The sequence below is a fragment of the Pan troglodytes genome, chromosome 7 (genome assembly GCF_028858775.2).
Source record: "Pan troglodytes isolate AG18354 chromosome 7, NHGRI_mPanTro3-v2.0_pri, whole genome shotgun sequence".
Classification (NCBI taxonomy): domain Eukaryota; kingdom Metazoa; phylum Chordata; class Mammalia; order Primates; family Hominidae; genus Pan; species Pan troglodytes.
In genome coordinates this window covers 143,719,374-143,731,456 of record NC_072405.2, presented here as the reverse complement: position 1 = coordinate 143,731,456, position 12,083 = coordinate 143,719,374, and the positions used below count along the sequence as shown (strand labels likewise).

The window sequence follows — 12,083 nt, the reverse complement described above, 5'->3', positions numbered from 1 at the left end:
CCCGTTGTTGGGAGCTTGGCACATGGAGGCCTGGGGAGAGGGCAAAATTAATGTGAGGACTCTTATCTTTAAAATTCATCCCCATTTTGTAATCTAGGCCATAATAAAACCACATATTTTATGTAAAATATATTTTCCCCTGTCGCCAAGTGAAATAGACATTTCAGGAAGATGCCCCAAGTCTGTCCTGGGTCTCCTGCCATTCCCACTATACCACTCGCAAGTGTTCCACGCTGAGAAGTGCAGGGGTGGGGGCTGGCCATCCCCAGCAGCCTTCTAGAATAGTCTCTCCTGTGTGTGATTCCTGACTTTAGTCCTTAGACCACTTACCTGCCTCTCAGAGCCTCAGTGTACCAGGTGTCCCATGGGTACATCCATGGTAAGGATCAGAGTCAGGTTTCCTTGACTGCAAAAAAAGGGCTGTGGAAATATCCTTTGGATGAGACTGTCTGTGACAGGTGGGCAGCGGTGGTGATGGCTAGACTCCCTTGAGGTCATGAAAGAGAAAAATAGCAGAAGCCTTCCAGCTGTGTCTTCATTGTCTCTATTTTACAGATGAGGAGAAGGAGGCCCGGGGAAGGCAGGTGACACCCCTGAAGTCACACTGGAGGCTCACTCTCTCGGAGCGCTCAGGCTGTCTGAGAACGGGTGCCCGTGCTACAAGACTCAGCTTTCTCCCCTTCTCTCCCAGGATGAACAAGGCGCCCACGGCAGGGTTTGAAGCTGATGTTGGGACCAAGACCACCCACCATCTGGTGTACCCTGAGAGCTTCCGGGAGCTGGGAGATAATGTCAGCATGATCCTGGTGCCCTTCAAGACCATCGACTTGGAGTGGGTGGTGAGCGCCATCACCACGGGCACCATTTCCCAGTGAGTCCCTCCTGTGGCCCCACCTCGCTGCTCTGCCCCTTGCAGTGGCACCCTGTCCCCCCACCCTGCCGTGGTCCTGCTGTGCCTCCACCGGGGTGCCTCCCCTCCCCTAGCCTCCTCTGGCACACACAAGCCCGGTTCCCGTGGCCGCCTCCCCGACTACTCCAACTCTTCTCTCCCTATCACTTAACAAACCACAAGCTTTAGTGTCCTCTTGCTAACAATTCCTGAAGGGACCTCCACGCGCCCTGGAGACTCTATGGGAAGGGGCCACCACTAGAAAGGGTCAGCCCATGTGAGTTCAGCCTCCCTTTATTTCTGAAGTGCAGCCTGACAAATAACAACACCTTATTTTTCAAACTTATGTGAGCGTGGCAGGGTGAGGGTTCCTAAGAAATGAGGAGTGGGGAGTGCAGGTGCAGCCTGGGCCCCTCCCCAGGGCAGGCAGTGCTGAGCAACGCGGCTGTGGCTTCCCCGACAATCAGGAGCCTAGTTTCCTGAGCAGACACCCCACGTGACACTCGGCACATATTATCTCAATGAATCCTCACAATAGCCATTATCATTAGCTCCTCCCAGTGAGGACTCTGGAGCTCGGCCAAGCACCTTGCCTAGGGTTGAACTCGACACAGAGCCTGTGCTGTCATCTGACCCTTACTGAAGGGAAGTGTTTTGATGTCCAGGTTTCCACAAGCTGTCTGTCTTCTGCCAGGTTTTCTAGGAACAGAGCTAGCCCCCGGATGTGGGTGCAGGAGACTGTGGAGCTGTGCCCTCAGGAGACCGGGAGTGAGGGAGGCAGACCGGGGCGGGGTGGGGTGGGACCCAGGTCCAGAAGTGGCTCAGCTGCAGTCTCTCCGGGAGCAGGAATCACACCCGTGGGACCAGCTTTGGCACCTTTGCACTCGGGGTGCATGCAACCGCCCAGGTGAGAAAGGGGCAGCCGCGGGCCTCACCAGCCAGTGCCCCAGCAGCTGGGCAAAGGTGCTCTGGCCCTGAGAGGTGGAGGCACCACGGCCCCACTCCACTCCTTAAGGCTGTGCTTGGAGCAAGTCCTCCTCACCTTTTTGGGGAATGGGGCCAAAACCCAGCAGAATGTCCTCAAATTAGGAAAGGCCGCCCTCTGGTGTCTATTGGGGATTGCTGTGGGCAGAAACCCGGCTGGGATAGGGAGGTGGGGGTCCCTGAGGGAAGCTATGGGGAGCAGGAGAGGCTACGCCTGCTTCATTCTCTAGCCACTACCCCCAGAGCTGCATGCCCAGGTTCCTGGGCCTGTCCCCTGCCCCGTTAACCAGGTTCTCTTTCTCCAACTGCAGCACCTACGTCCCGGTTCCTGCAAAGATCAGAGTGAAACAGGATAAGGTGAGTGGAGGCCCTGGCCCCTCTGTTCTAAGTTCAGGCTTCCTCATCTAAGGCTCTGCTCTAAGGTACGGCATTGAGTTGCAAGACAGCCCCCAGATCCCCAGGCCGCTGGAGGTAGCATCTCCCACTTAGCTATCCCCCTGGGGAAAGAGGTCAAACACTGGGAGAGATTCTCAAAGTGGGGTCCCCCGGGCCAGCAGCATCACCCGGGAGTTTGTCACAGATGGACATCCTCAGGCCCATCTCGAACCTACTGAATCAGAAACCCTGGCTGCCCCGCATTCTGGTTTTAACACATTCTCCGGGGACCCCTCTGCTTGCTGCGGTTTGTGAATTACTCTCAAAGCCAGGCTGCACCTCCTGCTTCTCCATCTCTTTCCATGTCTCCATCTTCCCCAGCAGGCCCCTGGCATGGGGCTGGCCAAGAGATGGGCAAAGGGCAGAAGAAGGAGGGAAGTGAGGTACCCACCACACTGGCCTTTTGCATACTGTATCAAACTTAGATAGGCTCGGAGAGGTCAGGAAACTTGCCCAGAGACACACAGCTAGTTCTGGATAAGGCGAGAATTGAAGACTCCCTGTGCCTCCAGCATCTTGCCATTTGCATTGGGTTGTGCTGCCTCAGGGAAGAAGCCACTTATGTGTCTCTATAGGGTGGGGTTGGTGGAAGGGACAGCCTCCTAGAGATGGTAGGAGGCCACACTGAGAGGTGAATGGTTTACCAGAGACCCACAGAATCCACCCTTCCAGTCCATTCCTAGGGGCTGGAGTTTGGCTTTCTGGACGTGCACGCCCTCTACTGCCTGAGAATTCCCTTTCGTTGTGCTCAAGGCAGGCTTTGGGTGGTGGAATCAAGGCCAGGCCTGACATCGGCCTCCTCCCAGCTCAGCCACTGCTGGCTGTGTGACATTGGGCAGATCACTTAGCCTCTCTGGGCTTCAGTTTTCTTATCTGCAGCATGAGGAGAGGGAAACCTGGGACATGAGGTCATTTTAAGGATTGGCGATGATTCCAGCCATCATCAGGTGGCTTGGTGCGTATGTCTTCACTCACTGACAGTGTCCAGTCCCACCTCACGCTGTTCCCTGGAGCCCCCTTCTCCTGAGCAGCCTCCCATCTCACTCCCTGGCCTCCTTGGATTTTTCTGTGTGTCAGCTCAGCGATCCTCCTCACACAGTCCTGTAGGGCCCTCCTCTGCATCATTGCTCTCCATAGCACTTATTAGCTCAGCACCTCTGTCTCTTAGTGATGTGGATGAGTGTCCATCTTTCCTACGAGCATGGAAGCCCACGAGTGCAGGCGTATCTATTAGGCTCATGGCTGTGCCTCCATGGCCACAACAGTATGTACATCTGACAGGCGCTCCATGTCCTTTGCCCCCCAGAACTCACTAAGGGCCGTGTCTTCCCATCCCCGCAGATCCTGATCTACCACCCAGCCTTCATCAAGTATGTCTTTGACAACTGGCTGCAAGGGCATGGGCGATACCCATCTACCGGCATCCTCTCGGTCATCTTCTCAATGCATGTCTGCGATGAGGTATGCCACCCTCCCCCTGCCCACAGGGCTGCCTCGAAGCTCACCATCCTGTGTTCCCAAGAGAGGCCAGGGAGGGGGAGGGCAGGTAGACCTAGCCTGCCTCTTCCGGAAGCTCGGATTCCCTGTCTCTACGACAGGGCTTGCAACATGTGTCTCCCAGGGTGTTTTAGTGAGTAACAGTGCTCTATGAGAAAGTTCTCAGGAGCAAGAGTTCTGGCACATTCTGTGTAAGTGCCCAGGACCATGGTGGTGGAAGCTCGGGTCTCGCAGCAGATTCCGGATACAGAAGCGGATTCTCATAGCGAGAGTTGTCTAAGGCCACAGTTCTCAATCCCACTTGCTCCTTAGAATCATCTGTGGGTCTAAGTTCCAGCACCCAGGCCACACCTTGGCCCAATTTTACCAGAATTAATGGGAGCCAGGCACCCAGGGGTTCCACTGTCTACCGAGGTTGAGAACCCGTGATCTTGAGAAGCATGCATTTGCCTTCCCATGTCCTTCGCTGTCCACTAGGCTGTGTTCGGGTTTCCACTTATGCTCTGAGAGGTTTGCTGCCACCCCAGGAAGAGGAGCAAGAGGGCAGGCCAGACAGCCCCCACTTCCTCCCTGACCCTAGGTTCAGGCAGGGCCCTCAGGTGTCCCTTCTTGTCTCATTCAGCCCAGCCCCAGCCCCACCCTGCCTGGTGCCTGGTGGGAATCCCAGAAAGGGTCAGAGGCATTGCAAGGCAGGTCCCCAGGCTCAGCCCCACCCTGGTGTTCCCAGGTAGAAACATGGGTGCCCCTGTCATTTCCCCACCCCACCCACCTCCAGCCAGCTGGTCCCAGACCCTTGCTTGAGGTTCTGCTCAAGAGCCCTTTCTCCCATCATCCCACCTATTTGGCCCTAACGTCCTTGCCCTGGAGCAGGCCCATGTCCATGTTGCATTTCCTGAGAAAGCCACATGTGGCATGGTGCTGTCCCCTGTCCCCTCTTTGTCCCCACCCCTCCAATCTATCTTCCACGCTGCAGCCCAGATAGCACGTCCTCTCCCTGGAAGCCCCTCCATGCAATTCCTTCCAGTCATCTTGCACTCATTTTCCAAGACCCAACTCACATGCCACCTCCTCTGAAGAGCTTCCTCTGACCTCTCAGGGCATAGCTCCTCCCTCCTCTGTGCTGCGGGAGCCCTGAATTTAGCCCCATTTCCAACAAGGACCACTCAGTCAGTGACTCCAAGAAGCTATAAGCTCCAAGGCTGCTTCCCCCAGCAGCTGCCCAGCTGGCATCTGATCAAGCTCTGCCTGAACTTCAGTACAGCCAGCAGGGTGCTGGGCTCAGAATAAATGCACAGGGTTTGTCATGTATGTGAAAGGCCTGGCCTAGTGGTCCTGAGGGCGCCTGGACCAGATGAATGTTGGCCACAGAGAAGAAAGGGATCAGCCCTGCCCTCTGCCTCATTGCAATCATGATTCTTGGACCCATTTTCCAGATGAGGAAAGTGAGGCTCAAAGAAGTGACTTCACATGCCCAGGGCACCACGGAGTGGCAGAGCTGGGATTTGGGGCAGTTTGCTTGGCCCCAAAGCTCTGCTCTCCTTCCACTCTCTTCCATTCCATGCCCTCCTTCCTATTCCTTCCCTCTGTAGCTCCTCAATCCTGGGAGAATAGGTTGCACTTGCTGCAGAGGTAAGACTCGGGCCCCTGAGACCACCCAGATGCAGTAATCTCTCAGGGTGCTTCTGGCATTGGACTTGAGTTTTACTTAACTTGCATTTCCTTCACCAAGCCTCTGAGAGTTCCAGGAACGTAGAGAAGGGTTTTAATGAAGGGTTAGTCAGAGTCCTTGGAAATGCTGTTTATGGTCCTGTGGGATTCCAGGAACGCCTACAGGCTTCCTTTCTGAGAGGTTCCACCAGCAGCCCTGCTGTCTGGTTCTCATCTTTGCTTTGCCCCCACAGGTGGACTTGTACGGCTTCGGGGCAGACAGCAAAGGGAACTGGCACCACTACTGGGAGAATAACCCATCCGCGGGGGCTTTTCGCAAGACGGGGGTGCACGATGCAGACTTTGAGTCTAATGTGACGGCCACCTTGGCCTCCATCAATAAAATCCGGATCTTCAAGGGGAGATGACGCAGTGAAGGGTTGAGGATGGACGCACTGTCACACCTCTGCATTTCCAGCCCCAGTATCTTGCTGGAGCCGTTCCATCCCGGAGCTTGGAGGGGCAGCCTCAGGTGTGTGCCTGGGCACCACTCACAGCCTCTTGCACCCAGCCATTGGCAGCATCTACTCAGCAAGGTCACTAAGCTCTGCCAGCATGGCAGAGCATGTCTCGGAACCTGTCTTGAGTGGGGACAACGTCCCCCCACTGCTGCCCTAGAGCTGGGGAGACGCTGGGAAAGGTTCAACCTCCACACACTAAAATCATTTTGGCTCCTGGGGCAAGCTTGGGGAATGAATGTGGAAGACACCTATATTCTGAGAGACAGGACAGTTTCCCAGGAAGATGGGCAGAGACTTGAGTGGCGATTACCTCCAGCACAGAGATGTGCCAGGCGGTGTTGGCACTCGGGGCGAGATGCTGCCCTTCTTTGCACGAAGCCTGGCCTCTTGCTTGGCGTGATAACCCTGTCATCTTCCCAAAGCTCATTTATGAGCCACCAGAGGCTCCTACCCCAAAGATTTTCACAGAAACTTGAGGCCAGGTGCTGTGGCTCACACCTGTAATCTGAACACTTTGGGAGGCCGAGGCGGGAGGATCACTTGAGCCCAGGAGTTCAAGACCAGCCTGGGCAACATAGTGAGACTCCTGTCTCTACAAAAATAAGAGATTTAAAAAAATTAGCCAGGCATGGTGGCACACACTTGTAGCCCCAGCTACTAGGGAGGCTGAGGAGGGAAGATCTCTTGTGCCCAGGAGTTCGAGGCTGCAGTGAGCTGTGATCACACCACTGCACTCCAGCCTGGGCAACAGAGTGAGACCCTGTCTCTGAAAAAAAAAAAGAAAAAGAAAAGAAAAAAACCCCAAACTTGGCGCCGTGTTTCTGACTCCTGCAGATGCCTCTTCCCAAGCAGATGTTCCTTTGAGTAGTCAGTCTCATGGTTCTAATCGGGGCGAGAGCGGATCTGACCACTTCCATGTGCCTTTGTATTTGGGAAAGAAAAGCATGCATTGGCTGAAATGAAACAAAAGCCCTTACTTGGGAAAAGGGACCCCCACCAGCGGCCCTGCTTGCTCCGTAGCTGGGAACATCTTTTCTGGTTTCCTGAGCCAGCACCTGAATTGCAACAAAGCTCTGAGGATACTCAACACCACCCAGCAGTGCGTCAGAATGGAACGTACATTCTCATTCTCAGACTGTTCAATATGGTGCCCGTAACCTCCAAAGCCACACAGGAGGCTGCCAGCAGCATTTTCCCCAAGGGCCTGAGCTCAGGGTCAAGTCCCTGCTGGCCATCTTGGGGCTGTCACTGGGGGTCTGGGCCAAGGACATCCCAGGAATGGTGACTGCCACATACCTCATCTTCTTACTCCCCAGCTACTCTCTTTTCCTCATTAGCCTTCCTGATTATTTATTGATTTCTTTTTTTTTATTCAACTGACATTGTTTGCACCCTGGCTCTGTTGGCGGTCCTGGTGTTTTAATGAAGCTTGCCTCACCCAGTAGCTGGGAAATTAGGTGGGGGGGCTTAAGGGAGGTTTGTAGGAGTCCTCGGACGTGGGATATTGGGGGTATCTAGGGCTTGGATGGTTTGTGGAATGTCCTCAGCATCCTCCCGTCCCAACCCAACCTTCCTTCTTCCTCATTGTGGACTTGGATTTATTCTCAGGCTAGGAGTCTCCAAAACTCCGTGAAACCTTATTGCTGCTGGGTGTGGAGTGGAGAGTGACAGGAATGTGGGGGACGGTGATTGTTGGCTCCAGTTACTAATGTTTAAGCAGAAAAACCACTTTCTTGTTGAAAATATCCCTGAAAAGGCCGCTGCTGCTTCGAGGAGGCGTGACTTTTTCCTGGTGGAGTGTGACGGAGGCATGGGGCCTGTGCTCCCAGGCTCGGGGGAGCCCCCTCTGCACACGGGGAGGGAGGAACTCGGGGACATCAGTCATGGGTCGCAGGTGGCTTCAGGCCATTCACAAGAGTCCCCGGAAGTTGCGTGCCAAGTTTGGTTTTTTCCCTGAATCTCTGCATATGAGCATTTTTCTGGAGAAAGGACCATAGCTTTTATTCGATTCTCAAAGGTTCAGAATGGGGAATGTGTTAAACAAACCGAAAACCTGTTTCAGCTTTAAAATCCTCCACAACTTTAAAGACTTTTCTTTTTTCTGAGAAAGGCTGGTAAATCACTGAGTCATCATTCAGAACATACAGCCTCGAAGGGCAGAGCTCACACCCATATATGACGTTAAGAGCTCAACAAATGTTTGTTGAGTGGCCGAGTGACCCCAGGGGCAGACTCCAGATCATCAGACACTGATACAGAGAGCGATGCTATCTCCTCAACTCTCCCCCTTCTCCTAAAAGCTGAGTCTATATAGGGATGACAGGCTCAGGCTGAGCAGTCGACTTCTCTGGGTTTTGCTGTGTAAGAATAGGTCCCTCAACATGAAGATGTGTCTGCGTCTGAGCCAGATGCTGCCTGGGTCGGTTGCCTGGCCTCCGTCTGGTCTCCCTCCCTCCTACTAGGGTGGTCAAGCTGTGAGATCTCTTCCAGCCTCCAAATCCAGCTTTCCCATTTTACTGATGAGAAAATCAAGGCCACATTGCAGCTGGGTGGGGAGTGGAGAGTGACAGGCACGGGAGAGGACAGCGATTGTTGACTCTAGTTCCTGATGTTTAATCAGAAAAACCACTTTTCCTGTTGAGCACATTTCCTAAAAGGCTGCTGCTGTGTAGGGAGGTGTGGCCTTTTCCTGGTGCAGTGTGAAGGAGGGAAGTGACGGGCAATCGTGAACTGTCTGGGACAGATAGCACAAGTCAGAGTTTGAGCAAAACTAGGGTGTTACCGGCGCTATGTTGAAATTGTCCGGAGGCGGGCTTTCCCAGCGAGTCTCCATTCAGCATCTGGAAAAAGTGTAACCAGAATGGAGGTGTCTGACTCTCCTGTGCTCTCTCAGCGCCGAGCTCTAGCCGCAGGCTGCCTGGGTGGCCTTCTCACACCCTCCCGTGCAGGAGACTGCATTTCTCTTTCCCACAGCCCAGCAGATAGTTCATTGGCTTAGCAATGGGCACTTAACAGAATCCAGTTGTTGCAGCCAGAATTAAATGCACCAGTTTGGCTTAAACCAACTGGAACTCATCCCTGGGGTGAAGGTGGCTGGGAATTAGACAAGAGTGTGTGTTAGCCAAAAGGCACATGCATGCTGTCAGCAGGAGAATGAGGAGCACTGGTTCTGGGCAGGCAGTGGCAGGGGCTCCCTCAGGCCCCTGAATCCCAGCCCACAGCTCTTTCTACTCTGCAGACAGAGTTCCTTGGAGACTGGCCCTGCATTCAGGCAGGGAGCAGAGGGGTCCCTGCCTGCAGCACCCAGAGCTGAACCTGAAGCTACAAAGATGGGCTGATGAGGTGGCCCATGAGGTGTCAGCAACATCCCAACCCCCTGGGTCTCCCCGGTGAGTCAGGGCACTGATTTGCTATAGCTGGAGCTACATGCACCTCTCCTCCCCTCAGCCACCTTTTAGGGGAGAAAGGAGGGCAGATTTGTAACCTCTGGTTCTCTGCAGGGATCCTGGGCTGGAAGAAAGTTCATAAATGGATGAATGCCTTTTAAAACTCCAGCTTTTTTAAAACTCCAAGCATCATTCAGCAAAGCATTTGGTTAGGCTTAGAGAGAAAAGCTGGATATGAGAAAATAGAATGTAAAATAGGGGGGAAAAAAAAAGAAGGTGGAGAGGGCAGTTAAGATCTGGGTGATTCTTTAGGGAAACGGCTGGTTGAGAGGCTTTGATGGAATCCCATTCTCTGCTGTAGCCAGAAGGTGGTGCTAGAGGCCAGTCCCACTTGGATGTGACCCTGGCCTCTTTGCCAGGATTCAAACCACAAAGAACATTTGGAACTGGGATGTTTGCTTTGAAGCAGCCCGAAAACAAGTGAAAAGGAAACCAAGATAACTCTCTCTCCCTCCGCTGGCAAGGATCAAAAATACCTTGTGCAGGGAAGCCCGAGCCTCGAGGGGCCACTGCCCAGCTAAAGATGACTGGACACCAGCCATGCGCCATCAGGAACCAGCACCTGTCCTCACCCCTGAGAAGAGCCCCGGGGGTATCATATCCATCGCAGACATCTGGTTTGCAGCAAATGTGGCTACACGCCATCAGGATTATCCTGCCCTGTGGACTGGGCTAGCTAGTTTTGAGATAGAGTCAACCTCCCCATTTTTGTTTGTCATGAAAACACCAGCTCCTGCACCCCTGGGGTGCTACCTGACACCTGTGCAAAGAAAAGGAGGAAAACTTAGAAGAAAAGACAGAGACAGGCAAGACAGCATCTCACAGCTTGTCAGGATCAGGGCATTACCGACTATTTTTTCGTACCAAAAGAGCACTGAATTTCCTAGGGGAAGGTGAGCCGCCTTTACACCTCCTGTCCTCCCTCCCAGCCCGTCAGGCGATCCCATCACCCAGCCTCATCACTCAGCTTCTTCCTAGTACAAAACTGCCATCGGTTGTACGTCCTGAGCTGTGGGACGTCAGCTTTAACCCTAGCCTGTGTCAGGGCCTCGCCCTCCAGCCCCCCGCCCCTTAGGGTGATCGTGGGTTTCTTCCCTTCCTCCTGCACAATCGCTTCCCTTCACTGAATTCCCTTCAAAGCCAAAGTTTCTTGAGCACTTTTTCTTGTGTGCAGTCTTGTGTGTTTGGGTGTTGGTGTTTTAAAATTTGCTTTCTATTCCCCCCCGCCTCTCTCCATGTCGTTACGCAGCTGAGCACTGGTTGGGATGTATTCAAATGACTTCAGCAAGATCCTGCTTTCCTCAGCCCCCGCTCTGTTTTATTTATTGTTTAATATTTCCAATGATCCAAATCAAAGTGAATAAACAAAGAGCTATTTTATTGTTTGGGTGTGTTTGTTGTTTTTCTACAAGGGTCATGCATTCGCGCCTCCTTCAACACTCCAACTCAGAGGGCCTCCTGGGTTGGCGTCGCCTCTACCGAATGGCCAGAATTCAGGATACAGAGGAGAGCCCCAGTGTAGGCCTTGGAGAGGCCTCTTCTCAAGCCCAGGAGTGCCATTCCCTGCCGTGTGACTGGCGAGTCACCTAAGTTCTCTGAACCTCAGCTGCATGTCTCATGTATCAAATGGGCGCGACAACACTGGCCGTCAGAGGGGATGTGAGATTAAAAACAAAAGCATCTCCAGAGGCCCAGTAGACATGCACCACCTGCTTGAACGTTTGCTGAGTGAATTCACCTTGGCCAGGGCCTGATTGGGCTGGGCTAGTGTCTGTCCTCCCCCGACAGAGACGGGCACACCCAGGGATGGACAAGAGTTTGGTCCAAAGTTGGCACTAATCTCCCTTTAAAAAAAAAAAAAAAACAGATTCAGAAACCCAATGTTGCGAGCCTGTGAGATAAAATTGGTATACACAGTAACCAGGCCTCCCAGTTTGTATGGCACACAATACCTCCATGGGCGTGATCTTTAACTCTCAGAACAGCCCTGTGGGCTGCTGCATGACTGAGGGCGGAGGTGGGTTCACAGCCAGGCACCTCTCTCCAGTCCCAGGCCTCCTGTCTGCCCTGCCGCCTCCCTGTCACTCTGTGCTTAGCAAAGACGTTGAGTTATTTGAGACACTCTCTATGGGGACCTTCTGAGGGCAGCCCCCAGAGGAAGGATGGGGCAGAGATTCACACAGGGGCTCTGGAGCCAGGCCGCCCTGGGTCCTACCTATTAGCTGTGTGAGTCTGAGCAAGTTACTTAACCTCGCTGCCTAATCTCCTGATGGATAAGTTTGGAATGATATAATACCTCTATATAAATACACATAGAGGATTAAATGAGTTAATACACGCAAAAGGCTTACAACAACAAATGTTAGTTATTAGTACATCAGACACGGGAGAGGAGAAGGAGCTGTGTGCAAGACTGAAATGAACAGCAAGGCTCTGTCGGGGAGCCCGGTCCGTTTCCCTCCCCCCATGCCTCTGTCCTGCTCCTGCCCCCTGCCACGGGCCTTCACGTTGCCCGGGAATCTTCTTTAAGTTGTTTCTTCAACTCTAGAGTTCCCTTTCCTCCTTGCCCCATCACTTCTCTGTCCTCTCCCTACAGGGCCCTGCCGTCATCTGGCGCTAACACGCGCTCCCACCCACCCATCCATTCTATGGGAGACACAGCCT

At 53.5% G+C, this 12,083-nt stretch overlaps 1 protein-coding gene across 9 annotated transcripts in view; it reads left to right on the top strand.

The window, feature by feature from the left end:
• The window catches only part of ST3GAL1 (ST3 beta-galactoside alpha-2,3-sialyltransferase 1), a 116,278-nt gene extending 105,474 nt beyond the window's left edge, over nucleotides 1-10,804 (top strand). For 3 of the 9 annotated variants that reach the window (XM_054656366.2, XM_054656365.2, XM_054656369.2), the window contains 4 exons: nucleotides 692-871; nucleotides 2,185-2,230; nucleotides 3,650-3,769; nucleotides 5,707-7,378. In XM_054656366.2, the coding sequence (XP_054512341.2) occupies nucleotides 692-871; nucleotides 2,185-2,230; nucleotides 3,650-3,769; nucleotides 5,707-5,880 (520 nt within the window). In that variant the 3' untranslated portion in view covers nucleotides 5,881-7,378. 9 annotated transcript variants of the gene reach the window in all.
• Nucleotides 10,805-12,083: the final 1,279 nt, after the last annotated feature.